We start from the raw sequence: 25812 nt of genomic DNA, 5'->3' as shown, positions 1-25812 counted from the left end.
TCACTGGTGGGAGAGTGTGTTGTTGACAAACCCTCCATGAGAAGCATCATGCAGTTTCCATGGGAACGTTCCATGGCAATTCATTATGCAAGTCTGAAATTGTCGAAGTCACACTTTATTGTCAGGGCTTAAAAATGAGAGCATTTAAGAGCCACGTCAGTAATTTCTCAGTTAAAGATTCTGAAAAACACAAAACAAAAGAAAAACTACCCAAATCTAAATTGTCCAAACTACAAATCACATCAAATTAATGACCCACTTCAACAAAATGGTGCTGCTGCACGGGGATGGCGTGCTTCTGTCTTTATTAGCGTCCCTGGTGTGATTCAGATAAATCTGGTGACATTTTCTCGCGAGCTATTTCTCTTGTTAGCGTCACCCGAATGCTTTATAAATCATCTCTACATTAAGGCCGATCAGCTTGGCGGATTGGAATGAGCTTTGGTGAAATGATCCATGACTGCATCCAAGAGAATGAAGGAGTTTAATTTGTCAGTTCTTTTATTTGTCCATTCTTAGTTTATTCTTGATCAGGGTCTCAATGGTGCCCATTTACACACACCAGGGGGGATTTTAGAGCCTGTAATGAACCAGATTAGGAATAGTGACAGCAGAGTTTGGATGTTAGCAGAGTGATTTTTCTGTACTTCCTGGCTGTTATTGATGGGCTCCAGCCCCAGAAGAGCCTGGACATTCAGTGAGAGAGGGTGAGTTTGATGGAGGGTCACCGTGAACGAAGAAGAGTCCTGGGGGGTGTAGATGCAGCGAGGCCTTTTTTCTGCAGCTCATGTGACTCATAATAAATGTCAGCATCAACTGAGAATTATTACCCCCTTATTACACATCTGCATTAATCTTTCACAGGAAATCTTTCATAACAGCACGAATCAGTAAACAAGAGATTTTTCATGGACAATAGCAACTAATTCTCTTCTCTGGCGGGATTCATGAGATTAGTGGCAGCAAAGTGGCAGTAAAGAAATAATATTTTGCTCCATGTAAATAGAGCGTGTTTGTGCTCACGGCAACAAAGACAAAAGGTCACCTGCTGATTTGCATTTGAATTACTTGGTTTAGATACTATTAGTTTGGTCTTTTGGTTTTTTTGTTCCTTTATCAATGTGGGTTCCATTTTACAAAAGCAGGAGTTTGTGATAACGTCTCAGACGTGTCTTGAAACAAGACAACGACATTTCAAGCTCTGCAGTAACCTGTCGATGATGCTTTCATCACCCGATCGGCACAAATTGCTCGCACACGTTGCACAGAAACATTGATCGATGCTGTCATTGTGGTGAGCAAAGCAGAAACATCAGGAAAAATAGAGAATTGTCAACACAACACAGCTGCAAGGACTGACTGTTTTGTCTTAAATCAATGCAGGGATATTAAGGATTCTGACGGATCAGAGTAACAGAGGCGAAATTATTCAGGCTACACTAAGACAGGGACCCAACATTTATTTCATTTTTCACAATCAAAGTACTTCAAGAGGGTAAATGTGAACCCTGACCTGCAGCAAAACCAACAAATTTATTGAGCCGCTGTGCTGACCGCCGACATCAGCCCAGTCTGGACCCCAGTCCTGAATTGATGGGAGAATATTTGTTCATCTGTTTCATCCAGATCTCTTACATTTGGCCCCATTATCCTCTAGAGATGGCCTGCCTAATTGGTTGTGTAATATAAATATATAAAAAACCCAACATGGATTATTTTGATGATGCGTGTCGTGTCTGCAGGCAGAGTTTCATTATACGCTTATCTGCATAATCTATTTCATTGTTTTGCATCAATCACATAATCTGATAATCTGGTAATTACCGTACACTCTCAGATCCTTTATCCATCATGAAAAGTGGTTTAGAATATGAAACACCAGGGGTGTGGTAGGATTGGGTTCCTCTGCAAACTGATTGTTGATTGTTTTGTACATTATGAAGAATTGCTAATAAAAGTTGTCTGTCTCTGGCTATGTAGTAGCATACCACCCACCATGTGAGGATAATTCAAAAATATAACACCAAAAACTGTTTTACACTATATAAATAAACAGGATTCAAATGTGGAAACAGTCAAAAACTGATTCTATGGAAACATGCCAAAGTATCTCTGTGTATAGAGGAGTGAGACTCCCTCCCTCTCCAGTCCACCTGCCGCTCAGTGACGTATGCAAAGCTCTCTCTCTCTCTCTCTCTCTCTCTCTCTCTCTCCTCTCTCTCTCTCTCTCTCTCTCTCTCTCTCTCTCACACACACACACACACACACACACACACACATGCACACACTCACCCCCTGTAACCCAGCACTTTGCTTATGCAGCAGAACAACAGCCAGTGTGCCTCTCCATCCAAACAAGGTTACTTCAGCAGAGCTGCAGAGTGCTGCAACATGATAGATAAGCATCCCCACGCTCGCTGCTGTAGGTCTGAGACATTGCTTGGTGTTATAGATAGATATGGGGGCCTAACGTCTGTGGGGCTATGCACTTAACAGATGGGGTGTGCACTACTGTGTGTGTTAACATAGGAGGGAAATTATGAAATGTGAGAAAGCCTGCATTAAATGTGAGGGGTATTAACAACTGTACAGGACAGTACAAAGGTGCCCTGATGGATGGCAGCTTTACATTAAAACATGACCCCATGGATGACTGTTCAGGTGCGGTTCTGAACAGGGCTGTATTTTCCAGTTTGCATCTGTCAGTAAACAAAAGGATAAAGAAAATCAAAACATCGCTCAGCTGTCCTAGGGGTCATCTACATTAAACAATCTCAGTTCAAGAGGCGTTTAATTACCAAGAAAGGGCAATTATACGTGCACGTTGCTACTATTAATGGAATATTTGGTCACACCACACTGAAGAAAAGAAATGTCTTCTGATTTGACTCAGTGCACTTGTGGTTTCCCGGGTCTCTACCGAGGTGTTCGTCACTAACAGGCTGGTTGCATCAATCACCTTCTGTTTGTTGGGGGACGATTTTCACACTTGAGAGGACAACGACAACTAAGAGGTGTCACTCTGATGCTTTTTCCCACAACAGGAAACAGTTTTCTTTATTTCTGACATCACATATTTTCATTTGTCATATTCCAAGGAACAAATGCCTATACAAGTCCATTACACTAAAACAATCTTCTCACACCTATGCTGTGAAATTTCACACAAATCCTGCTGGTGTTATGGGAGTGAATCCAACGTGTTTCTCGTCAAAGTGTTGTACAGTTAAGTGCAGTTAAATGCACAGATTTTCGGTGATTGTTTTCATATATTGTTCACAAAATACTCAACCTATATTTCAATCATAAATGCCAACAGAATTCCTAGTAGCATCTTTAAATGGTGAGTGATATTGAAATGTAAAGCTATAAAATTAATGTGTAATTTTGAATATCCAGTTGCAAATTTAGACCGAGTAGGGTTAAGTTAGTATAAATACATTTTTCATGCATACAGACTTTGAGTAAAATTAGTGGTTAAAGATTACCTCACACACAGCTGGGTTTAATCTGTAAAATATTCAGTGACTATAAGAGTAATACAGCACATTATCAGTAGGGAGATTAAAAATGTGATATTTTGGAACATCTGGTTTGGTATGCAACACAACATTCATATTTGTACAGATGCCTAGAAATCTGACAATGTCAACATGTAACAGCAAGCATGAAGGAACGCACATTTTATTGTATAGTCAATTGATCTTGAACTCTCCATTTAAAAATCAGTGTTTATAATTTTGGAGAACCCTCTCTTTAAGAGCCCTGCAAATAGGTGCCCGGTGTCACAATAAACTAACGACATATTCCGCCCTTCCTGTCTTTGTTCTGTGTAGATTAGCGCGCTATTAGACGATCTTTGTTTCGCAGCGGCAGCCGTAGTGCGCATGCGCGGCCGCAGCGCTGACAGCAGGCTGGCTGCGCCGCTTCTTCACCCGCCGCTCTTGTTATTGTCACTTCCGCCGCCGGTCGACGTGCGTCGAGCTGTTGTCCGGATACAAACTGTCAAGAACTGGACTTAAGAGCCCATAAGCGGAAACAAGGACACCACACCGGCCAAGGGTCTTTGCTGGTTTGGAGGCGCGGACCCCCCTTCCTCAAAGCTACCGTCCCTCCCGCGGTAAACGGACTGTCGCTGGAGGTAAGAGTCCGCTTTTTTGGTGACACTTTCCGCGGCGGTGATGAGCGGGCTCCCGCTGCCGTGTTGTGCCGCCCCCCCCCCCGCACCGCTGGGTCAACTTCAGCCGTCGTCCAGCTCAGCCGTGACACCTTGGTGGTACATTTGTGGTTCGGTGAAGTTTTATTGACCAAATGACAAATATGACAGCAAGTTTTACCCCGGGCGGTCTTTTCACTTTCCCGGACTCTGACTGCCCGGAACGTGGCGATTAGACGCTAAAAAGAGCAGCAAACCAAATATTTGTACAGTATAAAGTGTGTTGACTTTTTGTTCAAGTCCCCGTTAATTTGAAGTTTTCAACAATTACCTGAGCAAGTGCTTGTGGCGTTATCGGCAAATCAAAATGGAGGCAGCGCCGCACGGATACACCTGTACATATATTATAACATCCCGTGTTTCTATATAAATCACTTTTTTAAACCTTTCAAAACTTGGGGTTGACTTGGATGTGAACGCAATTCTCTATTTGTTTTATCAAATTTGTGTTATCAAATTTGTGTTGGTGGCAACAGTTATCTTCCATTGTGGTTAAACGTAGATTGTAAGAGACGCTGTTTAGATCAAGTTGAAGTGAATTAATGTTCCTATATGAAGGATACCATTGATTAATCGTGAAGATAAGAAAATACAAGGCCTCAGCAGTCAAACCTGCCCGAAATAAACGAGGAATAATCTACTTTGGAGACATTTTCTTGTGTGTTTTTATTGGTGCGGCAGAATTTGTCTTCCTGCAAGAAGGTCCTGGTTCCATTCCAGCTATGTGGAGTTTGCATTGTCTTCCAGGGCCTGCACGGGCTGGCTCAGGGTGCTAAATTGTACTTTGGTGTGTGATAAACTATCCATGCTGCCTTCCTTCCTATATTTCTTCCTATGACCAATGTGACAGATCTCAGGGGTAGATGGAATTTAGCATCACTGGTGGCGCTTTTTGTTCATCACGCTGGAAAAGACCCAAGATATTAGGTAGCAGATGCAGCTGTCAATTAAAATATCTCTACTAATTCCCCCCTTTTCTTTTAGTGGAGTTCGGATGCTCAAATCTCAATATTTTTAGTACAAAATGTAATTGAAATACCAGTCATGTTACTCAAAATAAGTCAACGCTGGTTCCTTATGACACTTTTGTGGTTACTTATTCCACGTTAGCCTCCCACGGTGGGAACTTTGCCTTGTTTTGGCTTCAGTATTTGATTACTGTCCTGAGATTGTTTTCTTTGACAGGATCTGAGTGTACCTCCTAAACACGTCAAATAATAATAATCACCTGTTTAATCGTGTGCCTGCTTTTACCCACGCTAAAGTGACGAGCCATCGTGCTTTTGTCTCATTGTTTTAACTCTGTCTGGATGCTTCCGGTGGCCTGGTTCATGCAGAACAAACCTTGTGGTGGAGCAAGAGTTTTAAAATTATTTTTAGCTATTTTACACATTCCAGGTTAATACTTGGTATGCTTAGTTTGTGTAAGCAGTACTGACCAGAGCAGGTGGCTCCTCTGAGCCGAAGAATGTAAATAGAAATGGTAACACGACCCTAATATTTATCTGGGGCTGCTGCTCCCAGATGGCGCACTGTTCTGAAGAAAGCTGAAAAGTTAGCATGACACTCTGGGTCGTGTTCTGTGTAAGAAGTACATAATGGAATAAAAATAAACTTGTTCCTAAGGTCTGAAAAGTCGATGGGCTCTGCACAGAAGCCTTGTCTCGTCTGGAAAGTGGGCAAGTCTTTCAGTTTTCTCAGCCTTCCGTCAACTGGATGTCAGAAGCTAATCCATAATATTGCTATGCAACTGCTAGAAAAAGGTGGCAGTTTTGCCACTTTCCCCACTCCAAAAAGAGCTCTGAAGTGGGTTTTATTGAATGAAAGCTATGGAGAGAGGAGTGCTTGCAACATGCAGCTAATTAGCATGAACGCGGGATGGCGGATTAGCTCAGCGCTGCTCCGTGTTGTGGGTTGGTGTGAACTGCAGTTCAGGGTTATGCAAAGATGCTTCGCTCTGACACCCACGAGTGAGAACTGTCTTCAGTGGCAAGTTGCTTAAAGTTATCGTGGTCGTCGGACCTCTTGTGACATCTCCTCGCACGTTAGTGTAAGATGGCATTTAGTTTTATGATAAAACACGCCTGACCACAAACACCGGGCATGTGTTAACACGAAGGTGAGTGTTGTCTTCATCAGGCGTGTGCCACCTGAAAAGTCGTTTGGCTGAATCACGAGCGCCAGCCAGGAAGCAACCTTGGGCCTTTGTGTGGAAGCACTTTTTCTGTCTCCTTTGATAGAAGATCAGCTCTATTTCTAAAAGAAAACTAGTGTGGACATCAGGCGGTTAAAACATCTCAGAAGCTTTTGCCCTGATGTTATTTCTATTAAAATAGTAAAACCGAGACTGGTCATGTTGCGTTAAAAAATGTTGAAGGGGATTCTTTCAGAGGCAGCTTCCTGTCAATCAGCAGCCCCCACATCCATTGACATTAATATTTAGCAGTACCTGGATCAGCATATTGTTTACTCGCCTTGCTGCCAGGACTGAGCATCAAACTAGGCTTGTGTTTCTCCTGCTGCCGGCCCTGCTGCTGTAGCTGCTCCTCCGCGGTGCCACTGAAAGGGTTTGTTGAGCTAAAACGGTGAAACCCGAGCAGCGACTCTCCTGCTGCCGTCACTGCCATCCTCTCTGATTTCAGCTCATCCCTCGCCCTCTCTTTCGCCTTTCAGAGCGCTTGTAGAATCAAGGTTCTCGCGGTGGGAAACTCACATTTCCCCCGTTTTGGCGCCCGATGATGGCAGAATAGAAGACATCCAACACGATCCATCCGTGCCTCCACCTCATCAACCAGAAGGCATTTTCCCCGCAAGCGTCCCAGAGGATGTTGCTTCTCCTGAGCTGTTTGATGTGAAAAACAAACCCTGTAGCACTCTTGGATGTTTGATTTGCTGGTTGTTGCTAGTTGCTTGCGTTTGCCAAATCTGGAGCTCACTTACCAAACCCCACATGGACTTACATCACAGGGTCATCAACATATACAATACCTACAAAATCTTGTTGACAGATCATCTGAGTGGTTATCAAGTCTAGAACGTACAATTAATTCTTGGTTGGTTGCCTTCATGTCAAATACTGTTTTTATTGTAGTGAAAGGAGAAAAATAATCAGATTAAAGGGTATATGCTAATTAATTACCCTGTACTTTTGCATGGCTTCTCAGTCATTACAGTAGAGAATGACATGGTGCTGGTAGCAGTCGTAGCTAATGTGAGCTGTGGTCACAGTCCTGATGACCAGGCTCAGTTGGGCTCTAACAGAGCCTGGTGCCTTGTGGATTTAGCACCAGAAGTAGGTAGGGGTCCCTGGAGGACCAAGCTTTGGCTGCTCAACTGTGACCCCTGGAAAGACCTCGGATTCGCTGGAGGAATTAAGTTTCCCATCTAGTTCTGCTTTGGTGTTTTCCCAGAGGAGCTGCAGCAGCTGGGATAAGGACGTTCGGTCTGGGCTTCTCGGTGAAGCTGCACTTGTGCCTCGGACCCAGAAACGCTGGGGAAAACATCAACGGCGCCGTGCTGCTTGGAACTTCAGTGTTGCGGCTCAGGAATGAATCCCGTCACTCCCCCGATGAGCTCCCTCACATTTCATGAAGTATCTGTGCAGCTCGCAGAGGATGAGTGCTGTTTGTTTGAGCCTTTAAAAAAAAAAAGAGCCACAGAGAGGCAGAAGTCTTTGCCAGTGATTTCACAGGCGGTGAAATATTCACGCAGACATTTCTGCTACGACAGCATTAAAGGACTTCCTCCCTATCCTCCTCTGTGCTTGCACAGTCTGCCGGCACCCTCAGGTGAAGGATGGCACTTAAACGCGACCCTCACAAGTCGGACCAAAGCAGAAAAATTAATTCCACGACTTAGATTATATTCAAATTTGGCTTTTTAATCAGGCTCGTCCTGCTGCAAACATTCCCGATTCGGTGCTACTGCCTCTACAAGGAGGTAAAATTAACGATCTGGTATCGGTAGTGTTGGGTCGGTTTAAAACATGGCGACCTTCCGTAGTACCAGATGACCGTATTGATTCGGCTCCGTTGCTGCCTTCGAGAGGTGGGACAACCTTGACCTCCCATTACACCACCGCCGCGTCTACACAGAAGAGGAAGGTGTAACAGGGTTAACGTCTCCTCTTCCACTGCCTGTGGAGACTCATGTATTTTTAGCTCTCTGTCAGCAACCCTAAATGCCTCAGACTCAATATTCTTCCACCAAACATCACAGTCTCATGGTGGCGTCTCTGTAGTCCACCCATCAGCGAATGTATAAGGGTAGGAGTGGTTGTTTAATCTCTGTTTTACACTTGGAGGAAGCAGTGCTGTGGAGCGAGATGTGATCTGTAAATGGGATAAAGTGAAGTGGAATAATACTGTGCGTGTCGAGCTGCTCTAATGAAAAGCTACCGTATTTTCACGACCATAAGGCGCACTGTATCAAAAGGCGCACTCTCAGTTATGGGTGCTATTTCTGTATTTAAAACATACACAAGGTACACCGTATTATTAGGCGCATGCTGAAACATACAGTAAAAAATGACAACGGAAGTTAAACAGTGTGTTTCGACACATTTATTGAACAAAATATTCATTCTTCTGCCACAAAACCATCAAAGTTTTCATCTTCTGTATCTGAATTAAACAGCTGCGCTATTTCAATGTCCAACATCCCGAATTCCTCTTCTTAATCATCTGAATCGGACTCACCGACCGGTTCCGGTTCAGCGTTGATTTTGTGAAAGCTCTTATAATACATGAAGACGGTGTCATAGCCCATGCATCTACAATCCACCCGCATTGGTGTCATAACTTGCCCGCCGCTGCCTCATAGTCTTTGTGAAGGAGTGTTCGCCTTCCGTCATCCAGCGCTCTGTCCGTTTCCGTGGCAGCCGAGAACCACGGTGAACGACGACTTCTCGTGCCCCGTTGTGCGTGTCGCCACCGTGCCGTTCCCTTTTTCTCCACTTTGTGGGTCAAAGGGATGTTAAAAGTCAGAGGGATCTCATCCATGTTGGTGATGTGGCTGGCCGCGGTTATCTTCCGCGGCAGTAGGTGCGGAAGATGGCCGCACTCTCCTGGTTAGGGTTAGGGTTAGGGAAGATGGCCGCCCTCTCCTGGTTAGGGTTAGGGTTAGGGAAGATGGCCACCCTCTCCTGGTTAGGGTTAGGGAAGATAACCACCCTTTCCTGGTTAGTGTTAGGGAAGATGGCCGCCCTCTCCTGGTTAGGGTTAGGGAAGATGGCCGCCCTCTCCTGGTTAGGGTTAGGGAAGATGGCCGCCCTCTCCTGGTTAGGGTTAGGGTTAGGGTTAGGGAAGATGGCCACCCTCTCCTGGTTAGGGTTAAGGTTAGGGAAGATGGCCACCCTCTCCTGGTTAGGGTTAGGGAAGATGGCCACCCTCTCCTGGTTAGGGTTAGGGTTAGGGAAGATGGCCACCCTCTCCTGGTTAGGGTTAGGGTTAGGGAAGATGGCCACCCTCTCCTGGTGATCCGCGGGCAGCCGCTGCGCAACAGTTGTCCTTGCGCGTATGGAGAGATGCTGCCTCATAAAGCGAAAACACTAAGATTGCTCGATTGCCATTTTCAGCCGCATATTCGATGTCCTGCAGTTTAAAGTAAACCTCATTCATACGCGTCTCGCTTGACCGGCGCCATTTTAGGGGATCCTTACGCGTAGGTGTGCCGCTAATTGATAGGTGGAGCGTTTACCGTAGTGCACCCACCAAAGGCGCACAGCAGATTTTGGAACTCAGTCCACACACAAGGCACACAATATTATAAGGCGCACCATCGATTTTTGAGAAAATCTCAGTGGTTTGGGTGCGCCTTATAGTCGTGAAAATACGGTATTAGTGGACCACTGCTCCTGCAGCCTCACCTGAGAGCCTTAGAATTTACAAAGTTTCTACTTCTGTAGGTTCAGATTATCGTTCACAAATATCACCCGCACCTGTTACACGATAAAGTAACGCTGGAGCACACGCCTGAAAGTCCCTCATGGAGCACAAGACGAGGCAGCCGAGGTTTAATTAATTTGTACTGTGTCCTTTCGATTTAACTTGTAGTAAATGAGATGTGTCTACAGTTCAGCTGCTGCAGCAGCAAGAGTCCTTCTATTTTAAAAGACTCTCCTGCGTTTGTGATTCTTAAAGAGGCAGAAAGGACCTTTAATCTTTGTAGGAATTGTGGGTGATTTAATCGAAGGCCCTGTCTTTTGTTCATCACTGCCATTGGTGCATCAGAGATTGATTTCAGGATATTTTTTTCTTTTTGTGGCTACTGGCAGCATTAATGAGTGTGAAATCTGCTTTGATGTCAGATCATCAATATCCGACATTTGTTAGGTGACTAATGCAAAAAAGCTGCAGAAGTTGGTGGTCTGCAGTGGAACAAGTCTTCTTCCTAATAATGCTTTTAGGCCCTTGGATTTCTCATTTAGTGTTTGATTTTTCCAGAAGTCTTCTTTCAAGTGAGGTGAAAACTGAAAAATGGATTTGGTGGAAAAAATCTATTGTTTTTGCTCAGCCTAAGGGACTTTGTGATTACCATCACAATCGAGTCTTTGTGTATTTGCTGTTTGTCTCATGTACAAATTGATGGCTATATATCTGTTTTTGAAAAGCCAAAGGCTGAAGCTACCTGTAGGATTTAGCTTCATGCCACTGGATTTAAACATGAGCTTTGAAGCCGATTTAGTTGATACCTCAGGTGTTGTAGAAGAAGGTCTGCTGGCTCTAATAATTTCACCCACTTTCTGGATTTTACGAGCTGAACAGTGTTGCCTTCGGCCCACAAAGGCTGCTTGGACCAGTGCCGAATGCTACGCTGCAGGATTTTATAATTAGCTTCTTGCTCTGAGATTTAATCCCAAATTCACCCAGGGCTGCCAGGTAAGTCTGGGAAAAATATCTGTCCATTAATGTATGGCTGGCACTAAAAACAGAAAGGTTAGGCCAGTTCAAGGAAACATTGTTTGTGCCCATTTCTAATTGGCACAGCCCACCACGTTTAAAATTAGTGGGGAATATTATTAAATCAAGTAACAGTAAATTATAGAATGCCCTTTTAGAAAGATTAAAATGATTTTTTCCCCCCACATAAATCAACCCATTAATTAATTCTACATTAATATTAATTTGTCATTTAAAAAAAATGAATATATTCTGTTACGTGCAGGAATTCTAAACATATTCTATATATATATTTGAAGTTCCAGGGCAGGGACAGTCAGAGATATAAGGACAATAAAGAAGAGGAAGATGGTCGATAATAAAGTGTTATGAGCGTTGTGTTTTGGCATAAATGCCTAAGGAGGGGCAGCGATCCTCTTATCTTAACTTGTCTTTCTTACAATTTCCTGCCAACATTCTTGCTGCCATATTTATACTAGACAATACGTACCCAGAGTTTCACAGAATGAAAGTATTTTTATTGGATGCGTTTGGATTCAGTTGACAGATCTCCACTGTCATTTTGACTAACCGGTGGAGCTGAAATCGACAGGAAAAAGCCGTAACTTTAGAACTAAATGTTGCTGTTAAACGTTGCGCCTCTGTACTTCAACAGGATCGTCTCTGGTTGGCTCGAGCTGTGGGACAAGCTGCACCTGGAAAGTAATGACGGAGAGCTGCAGCGATGAAATTACAGTCTTAAAAAGATATTTTCATCCGACTCCCAGGCTGAAGGTGTGTTAAGCATCTGAGGGCCCCGTGGATGAGGATGAAGACAGTGATTGGCAGCTGACTCCCCTGAGACCATCTGTGAAAATATCATCTGTTTCGAGCGAATACAGCCTGAACACTTCAACATTTCACCGTTTCCACGAGGCAGGACAAGCAGCTCGTTTTGCGTCTCTCAACCTGACAAATGCACATTTTAGTAAAATAATTTTAGTCCTGGTTTAGACACACGGGCAGGATGGATGATGCTGCTGGGATGTTTTAAGGCCACCGGTGCAGGGATACTCCATTAATGCATTATTGAAGGCTTAAACCTCCGGTTAAAAAAAAAAGTCTTAAGCTGCTGTTTCATAACGAACCAGCTGGGTTTCTGGAAGCATCATACAACTTCAAAGACTTGGAACGATACTGCCACTGGAGCTGCAGCTTCTTAGCCTATAAAACCAGAGCGTGCTGGGAAGTTACTCAAAGGTAAACGTAACTACCAGCTACGAGAGTGTTATTTCCTCTGCAGAACCCCCACCCCCGTGTCGGCTGTAGCTCACCTCTATTGTGTGGTGTTTGCAGTCGGTTATACCAGCCCTGCTGCAGAACCACTCCGTGCTGCTGAAGAATCCGATGAAATATGTCGCTATGCCGGTGGGAGTTGATGTGGAAGGTAATAGAACCTTCTGCTGAAAAACCATTATCTGCTGGTTGTTCCGCAGCGATGATGGTTTGACCGCATCAGAAATAAGGTTCAGAGAGGGTTTGGTTTGGCTGAGCTTCATGCTGGGCTTTAAACAAAGGCTAGGGGGATATTTTTCTTACAAACGGAGACGGTGGCTTGTGAGCCTAGCTCAGCCCAACCTGCTGAACCCTGGATGGACTGACGACAGAGACAGGTTTAGTCTGAAGTCAGCTTCCCCAAATATGACATAAATCTGCATAAACGTGGAAGAATACAGTCTCCCTGTCTGCTGAGGTCTTCTTTGAACATTTACGTGCATGTTTATTGTTTGCGAGTTAGCGTTAGAGGCGAGGAAAAAGAAGTGACTATTTTAGGAATAATGATCTCATTAGCAGAAAGTCATTCCGCACTATCGGCTAGAGAAGCTCTCAATGTCTGCGTTGGTAGAATCTGACCGTTTTCTGTAAGCTTTTGTGCTTTTGAGCAGTCGGTTGAGTTTCGTGAGTTAATGCCATTTTGGAGCAACTCCCAAGTGTTGAAAAACATGTGATACCAGCACTTGGATTATGGTGAGAGAGTCTGCGTTGCCTTTTGTTGTCAGATCAAATGTTAGTCGCTGAGGCGTTTGATGAAGGAAGAAGGCCTTTTTTTTACTTTCCTGTCTGCAGCAAACTCTCCGCGCCGCTGCCTTAGTTGAAGTCTTGAATGCACATAAAAGCCTGCTCTTAAAAAAAGTTCCCTGCAGTGAAAACGACCTAAATAAACACACAGACCCAGAATATTACCCTCCCTGGGTTCAGCTGACCTTTCTCAAAATGGAACAGAGCAGACAGAGGGGATGATTTGAGGAGAATACCTGGGGATGTGATGATTTGGAGTGGCACAGTGTGTCCATTTGGTGGATATTTCTGTGGACATTAAGTCAGAATGCCGATATCAGCAGGACTGAAGTCTCTTCCCTGACTCTGGTGCTACCCTGCAAAAATCCACTAAAAGCCCTGTGAGAGTGTCCCCCTGACGCACATGGCTCAGTGTAACTAACTCTATTTTTGATAATGTATTGATTAAAAAATGTAGTATGTGTTGTCCTATGCACGCTGCTCACCGATTTGTGAGCAGAATTCATAACTCAGTGGGTTCTCTGTACCTCTGGCCAAGCTCCAGCCTTCTGCCTGGAGCTTCTCCTGCAGGTGTTAAGTTAATTCAGGCCACATTCAGCAGAATACCAGCCGAGTTTATGCTACACATGAGCATTTTCAGGTTACTGTAATACACCCAGATTTCATCCTGACAAGCTCCTTTCTGCTCCTCTATGTTTACAAAGGCACACTTGGGTTTTTTAACACCTATATTGGAGGCGTTGTCATTCACACCTGCCAATTCTGTAGTTTTTAAGAAGTCAAATGCAGCTCCTGTGTCTTTTTTTATTTTATAAGTCTGTTGAGGACCATGAACAAAGTTATGTAGAAAAATCTATTTTTATCCAGGTTGGAATGGTTCTCTGCTCTCTTTCTAATCAGAGTTGTCTTTTTGTTGCGTGCTGAGCTCACCATCTGCTGCTCTGGCAGCCCCCATCAATGTCCTTAAAAAGTCATTGCTGTATCCTTAATTTTCTTTGTTTAATCACCTCCCTCTACAGGGAGATGAGAGGTTATTAGAAAATGGAGGTGTTAATGTGGCCATTGTCTTGCTGTTGAGTACAAGTAATTCCCAATTCAAACCACTTGTTTTTGCTTTAACCACTTTTTATAAGTTAGGTTTTATAACCAGGTGCTGTTTTGACTGTTTTTGTTCATTATTAGGACTTTTTAGAAGGACCGAATACAAAAATCAGGATTTGGGCCAAATGAAACATCAACAAGCCAAATCTGTTTGTGTTTGCAGGGTTTAAAATTGCACAGAATAGTATCTATCGCTTAGGACGGTGCTAAATATGGAGGCTGATGAAAAGGAGGAAAAAATAGGAATAGAATTGTTTATAGCTTATTCTACTTGCTGATTTCCAAGTTTACAAGCCTGTGAAGGAATTGTGGCATAAATTACTGTTTTTCTGGCCAAGTAACTGAACCAAAACCAAAATGTTTTAATAAAATATGACTTAAATATACTGAATTGAATCCTAAAGTGACAGATAATGTTGAAAATGTGTGGAAATGATCAGATTAATGACAAAATCTACGGCATCACTAAGCTGTGAGTCGGGACTGATTCCTTCACTTCTGCAGTTTTTGCATTCAGGTCTGGTGTTCCCGGCCACTCACGGTCATCCTCCATTATTGAGCGGGAGTAAATGCTTAGAAGTTCTCCTGTTTGAAGTCAAAACAGGCCAGAAGTGGAAACAGGAGGATTTGGATGAGTGAAAGCTGTGCAGATAGCTTAGTAATTCGTCTGCTTTGTACTAATATCTCCCTTCATTTGTACTTTCTGGCTGTTGAACCGAACAGATGGGACTTCATGTCGGCAAAAGTCAGTGTCGCGTTGTCATTGAAAAAGAGGTCAAGGTGACAGAAGATCTAATTGATGCTGGTCCTAACCTCACACAGCCCTGCATCCTCCCCCAACACACAGTGAACATAATAAGAGTTTGATATAATTAGACTAAGGTATAGCAGTTATATTTATTCTTACATCGGACAAAAGACTCAAACCCACAAAGATCCATAAAATTTCAACATAAAGAGATGCAGAACATCTTTATATTTAGGACTGGGACTGGCCACCTGGAAAACAAACAAGTGAAATGATTTCATATTAAATATTACAGCTCCACTTACAGTATCTTAAATATATCACTAAATTGCATTTTAATCCACTTTAAAACAGTAGTGCAGCCTTGGATTAACAAAAATCACTATTTCTGTTTTTAAGATTGACTTCTGAGTCTTTGTCTGCTGAAACCTGCGTGAGCTGAAAAGACGCCGTCCGTTTTGCAGTTTTCAGTTTGTGAGGTATGAAACGGTTGCGATTGTGGCATTTAGGATTATAATTTTAGGCTCGATAATGCAGGCCCATGTATGAAGCATTTAGATGATGTTTATTCAGAGCAGCTTAGAATAAGCCTTAAATCCGAGATCACCAGCATTTATAAACGGCAAATCGAAGAAATACAAAGGTTAAAGCTAACTCCATCAGTGAATGTGTGTGTGTGTGTGTGTGTGTGTGTGTGTGTGTGTGAAGCGAAGCGTTACCATCTGAATTCTAAAGGTGGGATTACTCATTTCTTACTTGTTTTCATCATTGCAGTGAGTCTGTGAACCAGAATCGGGCAGCCGAGAGACGTTTTGACTGCATGAAGAGGCAGAGCGGCGGGAACCTGGTCTTGACCTAGACCCCTTCTGTGACCCCTTCACTGCCTGGACATGGTGAGCTTCCTGCACACGTCCACCAGCATTCATGTCTTCCTTTCTTCTGTCTGCTCAGACTGAAACTGCAGCTCAGGGTGGCTGCAGGGACGCTGACAGTAACAGTCAAAATCTTTGCTGGTTTGAGTCAGACTTATGAGGGGGGGGAAACAAGCTCAGGTTTCCACAGCAACTCACTAAATCATTCACCTTTTGCTTGTCGTGGCCCCGCCTTAAGAGGTTGTTGAGTCTTTTGGTCTGCTTAACTGTTTGTTTGGTTTTCAGACTAAACCAGGTCAGGCGTCTCTCCGTTTCCACGCTCACAAACTTCTCAGTTTAGAGGCAGAGAACAGGTCGGTAGTTTAGTTTACCGTAATTGTGTGTTTGCGCTGTGCGGAGGAGGAAATCAATCCTGGAAAAGCTTGTGGCAGCCTCCATCATCACTGCCGTGGTCCAAAAGCATCAATGATTTTGTTCCTAAACAATAAACAATGTTGCTCGTTTTAATATTTGTACAATGTCTTTATGTGCAGATGACGTGTCTCTAGCAGCAGCTCGTTGGCCTTCATCTATTATGTAAACCAGGCAGGATTGATACTGTCAAAGAGTGTCAAATGAACTCCCCAGTGATCCGAATGGAACTGGAAAATGTTAAAGGAATGGTGTGTTTTGGATTAGAGCAAATGGCTCCCACTGACAAACCCTGCAATGCAATTAATTAAAGCGGTGGACGTCATTATATTCTAATTGCGGCGCGATCCTGAACTCCCAGCTGTCTTGCAGATGCTGGGCCAGTCTTAAGTCTTAATCTTTCATTTAGATCTTGTTAATGCGTATGTTTATGTTTCTGTATTATGGGTCTTGCCGTTGCCCACATCTGCTTCCGTGCAGCCCGGGGTGCCCTCGGCGCTTCGGCGGGAGATTAGCTAGGTCATGATGAATGACCGTGGCGACTCCTGCACAAGCCCCAGAGACTCATGTCCATGAATTATTAAGCACCATCATAAATAACTCGCTGTAATCAAGGTGTACTTAAGCGCTGCGGGTAGAACCACGGAGAGGAAAAGAAAAGACAAGGGGCGCAAATAGAGGACCCGGGGCGTAGAGGAAAGGGTACGACCGGGAAAAGTAGCAGTTTGACCTTGAACTGAAAGTGCCCCTTGGGCCGGCAGATGCTCCCAGCTTGGGAAAACGAGCACGGAAGTGATTTCGCACATTTTTTCCCCTCCTTCCTCTCGGAGGAATGAGCTCCATCCCTGAGTACATGTCATAAATGTTAATGTTAAGTGTAATGGGTTGTATCTAGGCCACGCAGCAGCACAGGTAGTTTCAGTTCTGACAACGTCTCTGAATCTGAATCAGTTTTTTTACAGACTGTATAAGACAATGAGCTGCTGAATAAAACTCCTGAGAGCACCTTAATGATGGGGATTTTTCAAGTTCCTCTGTGCTTCATAATAAGAATTTTGCATGACTAAGCTGTGAGCTTTGGAAACTCTGTTCCTATGTCTTATTAAATTGCCTCACTCTGTTGTGGAGCTGTTTTGCAACAATAATATCCACCAAATCCCTCACAAGTTCTACATCTACATTCTCTCGGATCTAAGCACTCTTCAATTGCAGTATTCTTTGAGCTACTTCATATGCAAAGTTTATATTAAAGCTATATTCACGACAGGGCTGAGAATTCAGAGGTTCCAGGAAAGCACATGTAGATTGTCACCCAGGATGACCGTAAAGCTGATTATTCATTCACAAAGCAAGTGTCTCAGAGGTCCTGAAGGCCACAGTTCACTTTCTGAATCATTTTTGGAAATATTTCTTCTCTAAATGGCCTCTGCCATGACCTTCTGCACTCATTTATAGTGAATGTAAGCATCAGTTAAAAATGCTGGAACCAGAAATGACGCTGCATCTTTGTGTCTGGTCCCAGAGGTTGCTTCGATCGTTCGCCAACGATGACCGCCATGTCATGGCCAAGCATGCCAGCATCTATCCAGTCCCGGAGGAGCTGGAGGCCGTCCAGACTCTGGTGTCCACTGTGGAGGGAGCCCTCAAGAAAGTCTCGGACTGGATGGACGGCCTCAACCAACCCTCAGGAAAGACCAGTGATGAAGCTGGGGACAATATGGTGGAGAAAGACCCTGAGGAAGCAAAGTATGTTCTGCTGTCTGTGCTCTTATTTCAGGCTCGCTTGCTTTCTTTGCTATGATTAAATGCAGTGGTTCATCTGTCTGTGCTGCGTGCAGAGTACAGCTAATCAGAGTTTAATGTCTTGAACTTTGGCTGCATGTGTTAAACCTTTAGCTAATGAAAATATATATTGCTCGTTTCCTTTTTCCCCTCTGTGCAACTTCAGCTGTTTCTGAGCCGTATAATTTCCTTCACAAACTTTGTGCCTGACACTAAAGCACTGAATCCCTGTTGATAACAGGGATCTGAAAAATCAATATAAAATTAAACCTTAAACTAGCTTAACTATCGGCAACGCTGAAGCAGATCAGGATTTGATCATCTCCTCTTGTATCGCACATGAAATCCTCCGGTTATTGTCGAGAAACTCATAACTGCACTCTTTAATTTCCCCCAGCTCCCAAACTATTTACTGTTTTTTGACTGGCTGCAGCATAAATGGGAAAGGTGTTAAAAAGATTTGGGATATCTGTAAAGTGTTCATGTCCAAGACCCACAATGGCCGATGAGTGGCCATATGAACCATGCATTGAATGTGTCTGAAGGCACTAGCATTACTCAAGTGCATCATTAGTGGCTCGCATGCATTCATTTCTGGTAGGAATCCAGCGGGAGTAGATCGACATTGAGGATATGATATTTATAACCTCTGATTCCGGGAGTTATTCCAGACTTACAGGACCTGATTTCCCTTTGATCTTACTGGGATGAGCTGTCCAGTAAGTGTGCAAACATTAGACGTAAGGAGAGAAGCTTCAACCATCCAAGTCCTTCTTAAGTCATTGAGAAATAATGAGATATGGCAGAGGTGAGCGCACCAGTTCTGACTGCATCTGTGTGTTCCTGGCCTCAGGTCTGACAGCATGCCGTTGCTCTGCGGGGTGACGCGTGTCGGTCTGGTGGCCAAAGGCCTTCTGATCAAAGGGGACATGGATCTGGAGCTGGTGCTCATGTGCAAGGAGAAGCCCACCAAACTGCTGCTGTACACCATCAGCACCAACCTGCCGCTGCAGATCCAGGTAGGCTTGCCCATGCAGACTTCAGCGCGCTGAATCATCCCTGTAAACCTCCCCAGGGGATTTCTTCATAATCTCCAGCAGGAAACTTGTGTTTGGGTTAAGGATTTGAAATTGGTGGACTTGCTGAACTGAAGCACAACATCATGACACAAATATTGCAGGAGCTAATGTGCCAAAATGGGTATAGACGGTAGGAAAAGGCTGCAAAATTTTATTTACATTCAGTTTGAAACAACATTTGGATGTTTTTCTTAGAAAATCCTGCAGAATATAATTATTTTCCAGAATCAGGATGTAAGAGACTATTTTTAATGTCTTTACTATCGTCCCTATACTCCCTGCACTTGAGACTGAGATTGTTGCCTTTTTCATCCTATAAGATTGGAGCTACAAAGTTTTAAATATAATTAAAAGATCTTTTTCTCAAACTCCCCCATCCAACATCTGTTCGTTAACAAAGCAGTGCCAATGTACACGATCGTAAAAGTGCTTCCTGCGCCACCGTCTGAGTTAATTACCTGCAGGAGCTGCTGTGTGCGCTTCATCATCAGTGCAGGAAACCAACTGAAGGTTTAATTTCCTGGGCCAAACTGTGAGAGATTGACCGGCACAGGGGGGATAGATGGGGGTCAATTCTCAGAGATGAGATAGCGAGAATCCACTTGAAAAGCTGGTAGTGCAGGTAAAACAAGTGATAGAGAGTGACAAGTTCTGCCTGCAGTTTCAATTACAATTAGAAAAGATACCGAGCGGTTCATTCGATTTGATTTGTAATTAATCCTGCGGTGCTGCTTCACAGACGATGACGGAGGACAAATATGAAGTGTGTTCATGTGTGCCTGAGGCAGCCATCCGCGTGTGCCGCACCAAAGACCCCCAGCTGACCCTGAAAATCACCCTCTCATCTTTAACCATGAGGGAAGAACACGGCAGCAGACAAGAAGGTATCGACCCCACCACCACCACCCTTCCCCCTGTTTCTGAGAACCCAGTTTTATTTGACCTTCATATAACGTGGGGGTGAGGGGGGGCACTCAGGCATGTAAAAGTATGGATGAAACTCGAGCTTTATAGAGGTTTAATCTCGGGACGATACTTGGAGAGAGCTGAAAGCTTGGAAACAAAGAGGGATGAAATGGATCTGGTCTGAGTGTGGCTGAAATAGCAGCTGAGTGTCCACATTTATCACCCTACGTCTGAGTAGAGACGTTCACCAGATATAATTCCAGGCCAAAGTATTACGTCAATGTTGCCTGGGAAAAAACAGCCTTTTGATAATGCGACGATGAATAAAAATACAACTCGCCTGCTTTCAAGCAGTGCTGGAAACTCTTTTGTGCAGTCTTGGAGTGCTGTCACACATCAGTACTTCCAGCCTGTTTGTTTTCTCCCATGAGCGGGAGCAACATTAAAAATGGCTGAAAGGCGAGCGATGAGAGGAGCTTCCATTATGGAGCAGAAAGTGTCATTGTGATCTCCCAGTGGGGCAGATGATGTCGAGGCATTGCTAAAGGAAGAAAAACGGATTATGGAGTCACATGGCATTTTAAACCTTTCCTCCTCAATGGACAAAGATGTTGCTGCTTGGCTTTTAGGGAAACACCCTTGTCTTCTGTCCTCTGGTTGTCCTCTTTGTCCTCTGATTGTCCTTTGTTTGGGTTTGGATCTGCTTCAGAGCTCAGTCAAATGTCACTTTTTGCTCATGTTGTAAACCATCATTATAAATAGGGCTGACAACTTTACTCATATTTGACATTATTTTACTACCGGTATTTATGTTTAAACATCTTTTTATGTTGAAACATGTCTTTAATCTCATGCTGCAACTTAAGTGTTTTTTTCCACACCAGAAACACTCTCTAGACTGCGCAATAATGTTTGTGAACACACAAGTATATCATGAGCAGCGTTAGCTTATGTGTGTGTTAGAATAACTCCGGCCGTACACCCCTGCTCTGGTTCTGATCTATTAACTCTAACGGGTCTTTAAGGAACACATTTAGGACAATGTTTTCTGGTGAGTAAGCTATAACTGCCTCCCGCCAGCTCACAGATGACTCTTGGTTATTACACAGTGCTTGGTGTCGCTGACCTCTGCTGACTCACTGTTGGTTTTGTTGCCGTAGCTCCGCAGGTCAGTGTGCTCTCTGGACTGACACTTCTGTGGCCCTGCTGCTGATGAGACGCGCCCCAACCAGCAGGAGAAAAGCCCGGGTACAAGGGGCTTCCCCAGCCATGAATCCAGCCTACCCCCTCTCTGCCTCAGATATGCTCCTCTACCCCCCCCTCCTCTGTTTCTGGAGTCTCATTTGCGTCACCATGAAATTCTGGTCCATGTCTACTACCGAGCAGATAGAATAAAAGGGCAAAAATGAGGGGTTTGTTTCTGGATCTGCACTGTTTATTAAAATAGTGGAAGAATTTTCATTGGCTCAGAATGACATTCCATAATTTCATGTCGTTAAATTGTAACCAAATTAATCTGACGTCCTGGTCACTAATCACAACCTCCCCAAGGCTGGTATTAGGGAGAATTTAGCTGTGTTGACCTGTGAGTGACAGTTCCTTCATGGACTGCCTCTGGGATACGGCCACCACAATTTTTGTATGCATGTGGATCAGTCACAACACAAGTATGAACGCACAACCACAGGATAAGAATGCATATTTAGCACCAACATTATTGTTTTTACTGATGGAATTGTTTAATGTGTGCTGCAGCTGAAGATCTACTTTACTCTCTAGCGGGCTGCATATTAAGCTATTCATCACATTATTATAGAACGTGATTGCAGATTGTTTGTGTAATTAAAACAATTTGTGATTAAAGGAAAACCAATTAGAATTCATTCATGTGTATACCAACAATAGCATCATGGCATCAGATTGATCACCTGTTGTACTTCTCAGTTGCTGCTGATACGATGAAACGTTCAGATCTGCTGTCAAGACATTTGCTGAGACATTTTCTGCCTGTTTTCACTCGTGTTCTCAGGACCTACAGCAACTGCGTACTAGCTTTACAGAGGTGGGAGCCTAAGAACCTTGTCTTCGTGAGGCCACGGTGATTAATGTCTTCTTCCTAAATCGCAACTTACAGCAAAAATAAATCTAATGATTAAATAATTCCAAAAGCAGGTTTGAGGCTCCATAAAATTGGGATATAGGTTAATGTTACGCCAAGATAATAACAATGGTTTTAATATTCAGTCCATAAATTAAATTATGTGCAACCTGAGGGAACTGCTTAGCTTAGCATCTATAAACACTGTATATATTGGTTAAATCAGCAACTGCAAAGTGGCAAATTAAACATTTGTTTGACTAATGTCGTCTTACGGTTGTGCCAATAGCCACAGATATACCATCAGGGCTTAAATTTGCATTACCCAGAAGTCCCAGGGGCAGCACACGAAGGTCCTCAGTCTTGCGGTCTTGGAGGTGGGTGACATGGGACAGACCCTGTGTCTCTCATGGGCTCTGTTTGTCGTCCACCTCTTCCATCTTCTTCAGCTTTTACTGCGGTCTCCACTGCAGCAGACTGCTAAACCACACATGCGCCTCAGCTCAGGCGTTGCCGATGACGTGGATGAAGTCACATCCACAAACTGTCCATTAGGTCTTAATGGCAGTCGTTTTTATCAAGATTCAACGTGAACAATTTGTCAATCTTAGTTGAACAATCGAGATAAGATCTTTGATAAGCTGGGTCTTCTCAGCTGAGTTCTGCAGTGTGGTGTGCAATCTGTTCTCCCTTTTGTTTGTCTGCTTGACTGTCCCACAGAGGACACCCTCCCCCCAGCTGCTCCTGAGAACAAACAGCCTTCACTTTCTTTCCAGGGTGGCGTTCTCACTCTCAGATGTTTATGTTGTAGTTGTCATCTGCTGTCACTCTTCTTCTGCTGTCGTTCACCCATGGCTCGGCCTCCAGTCATGGCCGGAGTGCTCCCCACAGGATCCTGGTGTAGAGAGACTCTTTCAGTCAAACATAAACATCTGACCCCCTTTCCGCAAGAGTGAAAATACTAGCATGGCGCCCCAGAAAACTGCAGACAGAACAAACAGGATTCCTTTTCCTCCCACTTCAAGGAGAAAAGCTAATGTCTGCACTGTGTTCCAACTCCCCCCTGAGAGTTTTACACCATCCAGCAAATGTGTTATTTAAATTTTCAAATCCACCTTTTTGCCTCGACTCTGCCATGCTCTCATTTTCGTCCTGCGTCATAATTGATAACACACTAATCTGGCGTGTTTCATGGCCTCCAGCCACTGATCTGCATCAGGAGTGAGACTGCGGCCGGCCGGCAAGACGCATGCACTCACATCTTCTCCAGCTCCTCTTGTCAGTGTCATGACAGTTCCTGTCTTGTGCATGAGAAAGTCCCCTTATGAGAAAACCAAACCAAACCAAAAAAAAGTGAAACATCTCAAAATTCCGCCCCTCCTTGTTCATTTGGTCAGATCAGTGGGTTTGCCTAATAATTATTTGTCCAGCCCTGCTGCCTGTTCATCTGAGAGAGTGTGTGGTTGGGTTATCTTCTTCTATCCTGTCCCTCTCTCCAGAGGAGGGTGACCAGGACAACATGAAGGAGCAGCAGCAGGAGCAGCAGGAGGAGGAGGAGCAGCAGGAGGAGGAGGAGCAGCAGGAGGATGCCCTGGACGGGCAGAAGTGCCGGGCTGCCCTGGCTTCACTTCGGCATACAAAATGGTTCCAGGTGAGCTGATAAGGTGGTCACTTTTTGTGGATTTAAGCTCCGAACGCCGGAGTTGCCATTGTTTTATTCATTGTTCAGCGTTTTCAAACAACACAGTGAGACAATTATAAAAAAAACTAAAAAAAACCTGGCTGATTCCCAGCTGAGGAGCAACATTCCCTGTTCAGATGTACAGACCTCTGTTAACCAGTCACAGTGACCACAATATTCAACCCAGTTAATTTTTTTGTTGTTGCTGGAATCCTATAATTAATTTTTTTTGAGCTAAATCCAAAATAATTGAGTTCCCCCATGATCAAAATTCAAACAGTTGTGGTGCAACACTATAATTTCTACCTGGTCAGGTTTGTATCATAATACAGCTACAATCTGTAGGTATTTTACTCTAGTTTGTTTAAATCTTTAAACACGTTTTTGGTCAATGCCATGCAGCGACTTGAGCTTTGCTGATTTTTGAAATCTCTTTAACACACTGAATCCAGTGGGTCTGAGATCTTTGCAAGCGTTGAGTAACATCCTGTACAAACCAGCATGTAAAGGTCTACTGAAGTGAAGGAAACGCAGCATGACAACAGATGAAAATTACACTTTTCCATGAGCGCAGAAGAGGGAGAACCTGATTGAAAGGTTTAACTCCTAAAGAGATTCCTCTCCGCTCCAGGTTTCAGATAAATCCAAACTCGGTTCTTTCACTCCTGACGAGAGTCAAGGGCAGGTGAAGCACTAAGCAGCTTCCCTCAGGGAATAATGCTAATGCAAAGTAATGCGGACAAAAGAATGATTCAAGAGCGATTCACATTCGCACAGGGCTAATTTGACCTGGAGACCTCCCCTGTTCTGTAAGAAACGCAGATGTCCGAGAGGGTCATGCAAAAGTCCCTGAATAAAATTATCTCCTTTATTGCGAACCATCGCCCTGCGCTAATTGAGCAGGCAGCTAATCCAGCACTGTTCTCTGCGCCCCACGCATTCTTCAAACACTTTCTTTTATCTTTAGTGGAGCATCCACAGGATGTTTGCAAAGTAATTTCACTGGATTTCACAGTTGCACAGAAGAGAAAACTTGGCAAAAATGAGAGGGCCAGAAGGGCATTTATATATTAAAAACTGCAACTTCCAGTTTGAATAATTAAAACAGCAGCATGCATTTAAAAAAAAAAAAAAAAGCGTATTTTGGTCTTCTCATCACAAAAATGTTTGGATGGCAGTCTGGCTGAGATGCTCCTCATGTCTGCACTGAAACTGTTCCTTCAGGCCAGAGTCACAGATCTCAAGTCCTGCATCATCGTCATGAGGATTTTCAGAGACATGTGCAACAGACGGCCAGAGTGGCAGCCTGTCAAAGGATGGGTGAGTGACGTTGAGAGCTGGCGCTGCCTGGATGTTTTTTTTTTTATGTGCTCTGAATATTAATTGTTTTTCCGTTTGCTGCAGCCTCTGGAGCTGATCTGTGAAAAGGCCATAGCCACCTGTAACCGGCCGCTGGGTCCTGGCGAAGCACTGCGACGCGTCTTGGAGTGTATCGCCTCGGGGATTCTCCTGCCAGGTCAGTAATGAGTCCCTCGGCGCGTCCTCTGAGCTCTGTTGTTTGTTTTGAACCCTCAGACAGTCTCCTTCCAGGTTAGATATGGAAACCCCATCCAGAATCCAGACACAAAGGCTTTCACCTTTAATTTAAAGGGAAAAGAAAGATATTCCCCAAGTTTTAAACTGAGTGGTACACCTGTGGTTCAGAGCAAGAAAACGCTGCAGTTGACCTCAAAGGTGTCGAGTAGGGGGCAAGGCTTCACCGAGGCTGGAGAACCTCTGCCTTTATCAGCCATATCGCTGGACATTTAGTGAGGTTGGTTTGAGGAGGCATCCTTCATTCCTCAAAGTGTGCGTCAAAAGTGCAGCAGTGGCTGGCAGACATGAGTTTTGGCTCCCACTTTTAAAAAGGAGAATATGGGACTTGTTTCAATTATCTGGCTATTGTATTCAGGCTGCCTGTG

At 44.0% G+C, this 25812-nt stretch overlaps 1 protein-coding gene across 3 annotated transcripts in view; it reads left to right on the top strand.

Moving 5' to 3' along the window:
- The first annotated feature begins 3898 nt into the window (after positions 1 to 3898).
- Positions 3899 to 25812, top strand: part of LOC130525538 (spermatid perinuclear RNA-binding protein-like) — a 33187-nt gene continuing 11273 nt past the window's right edge. The window contains exons 1-9 of one of the 3 annotated variants that reach the window (XM_057032396.1): positions 3899 to 4141; positions 15422 to 15501; positions 15797 to 15915; positions 17828 to 18051; positions 18941 to 19106; positions 19906 to 20050; positions 23670 to 23821; positions 25076 to 25171; positions 25256 to 25367. In XM_057032396.1, the coding sequence (XP_056888376.1) occupies positions 15913 to 15915; positions 17828 to 18051; positions 18941 to 19106; positions 19906 to 20050; positions 23670 to 23821; positions 25076 to 25171; positions 25256 to 25367 (898 nt within the window). In that variant the 5' untranslated portion in view covers positions 3899 to 4141; positions 15422 to 15501; positions 15797 to 15912. The remainder of the gene's footprint in view (positions 4142 to 15421; positions 15502 to 15796; positions 15916 to 17827; positions 18052 to 18940; positions 19107 to 19905; positions 20051 to 23669; positions 23822 to 25075; positions 25172 to 25255; positions 25368 to 25812) is intronic. The other 2 variants (XM_057032395.1, XM_057032394.1) reach the window with 2 other exon arrangements.

This window comes from Takifugu flavidus, chromosome 5 (genome assembly GCF_003711565.1).
Source record: "Takifugu flavidus isolate HTHZ2018 chromosome 5, ASM371156v2, whole genome shotgun sequence".
NCBI classification, from domain to species: Eukaryota; Metazoa; Chordata; class Actinopteri; order Tetraodontiformes; family Tetraodontidae; genus Takifugu; species Takifugu flavidus.
The sequence above is the reverse complement of the archived record's forward strand: the minus strand, read 5'-3'. Positions and strand labels throughout refer to the sequence as shown.